Source organism: Bison bison, unplaced genomic scaffold, assembly GCF_000754665.1.
Source record: "Bison bison bison isolate TAMUID 2011002044 unplaced genomic scaffold, Bison_UMD1.0 scf7180017864508, whole genome shotgun sequence".
Classification (NCBI taxonomy): Eukaryota; Metazoa; Chordata; class Mammalia; order Artiodactyla; family Bovidae; genus Bison; species Bison bison.
The window spans coordinates 427872-429190 of NW_011495064.1; the positions used below are offsets into that span (position 1 = coordinate 427872).

The following is a 1319-nucleotide window of genomic DNA, read 5'->3' on the forward strand; positions in this document are numbered from 1 at the left end:
AATAAAGTTCCCCAATTCCTCTTTCCTTTTAGTAAAATAAACCTGTCGCCAAAAGGATGCTATTGACAAGCTACCTTTACAGAATTCAACTGTAGAATGAAATGTTTTGTGTATAGGCCATATGAAGATGATACAATTGGATAAGCATTGTACTTAAAAATTAAATTTCATCTATCTTGGTTAGTTGGAAGGCATAGAAGTAAATGAAACCAAAGTGGAAAAAACTTACCCCATAGACGAGTTCCCCAACCATGCCATTCCATATCTTAGTCTCCGGATCCCTTGCACCGTATTTCCCGTCACCGACAATGGACAATTTGTATTTGATCCTTACATGTTTGGCTATTTCATAGGCTAAATCTACACAATAGCCTTCATATCGCTCATTTCCTTCCAGTTGCTCATGGTTCTTCTTATACATTACATATGGTGATTCCTTTCGGACCAGAAGAAAGATCAATGGGTTACTCCTATACATTTTTCTAAGAGATAATAAATGTAATAATGAAGTCTTGTTTCCCTGTGGCTATTGAGGTTTGGTGTGTTAAGAGAGCTTTTAAAAATGTTTGCTTAGTAAGCAGAAGAGCCTCGATCGACTGTTCATGGGGGCACATATTCCTTGGAGTCCTTAATCAATGATTTAAAGAAGTAGAAAGGATTTAAATCCTTTTTGAGGGTTTGAGAGAAAAATCAGTTTCCACCTAGAGAGTCTTTGATTTAGTCAAATTGGACAGAGGTATTTCCCACAGTTACATGAAGGTGAACTGCCTTTGATTTCTTGGGATTTACCATGTCAGAACTGCAGCCAGCCCTGGCAAGCCCTAGGGAAGCACTGTGATCTTTGTGAGGTCAGGGTCTGTAGCTTGTTCATTTTTATATCCTCAGGGCCTAGTATAGTACCTAGCCCAAAGTGAGTATTTGATTTGTATATTTAAACGAAAGGTAAACTTTAGCTGAATCTCCATTCAGTTAATCACAATTTCAGACCTAGTGGAACAGTCATTTTTAACCTGGGTTTGGACTTCATTCAGAAATGAAACATTTTTAGAAAAACATTTCAAAATAAATGAAAATATTATTTCATATCTCAATAGTGCTTTAGATTTTTCAGAAAAGCTTTACACGGTGAATATTGCCTTGAAACATCTTATGACATGAGTAGGAGACTATTGTTATGCCTATTCCACAAGTTAAAAAATAATACAACTTGAGGCTCAGAGAAGTTGCGATTTGTACCGTTAAACTCAGGTTAGTGACAAGCCTAATATTAGAGCTCTGACCTACTCTTTCCTTTTGTCTCCCCTACAATGAAGTATTCC

General features: G+C 36.7%; 1 protein-coding gene across 1 annotated transcript in view; it reads right to left on the reverse strand.

The window, feature by feature from the left end:
- The window catches only part of GRIA3 (glutamate receptor, ionotropic, AMPA 3), a gene marked incomplete at its 5' end in the record, with an annotated part of 329433 nt that overhangs the window by 106832 nt on the left and 221282 nt on the right, over positions 1-1319 (reverse strand). The window contains one exon of the mRNA XM_010829846.1: positions 230-436. Coding sequence (XP_010828148.1) covers positions 230-436 — 207 coding nt within the window. The remainder of the gene's footprint in view (positions 1-229; positions 437-1319) is intronic.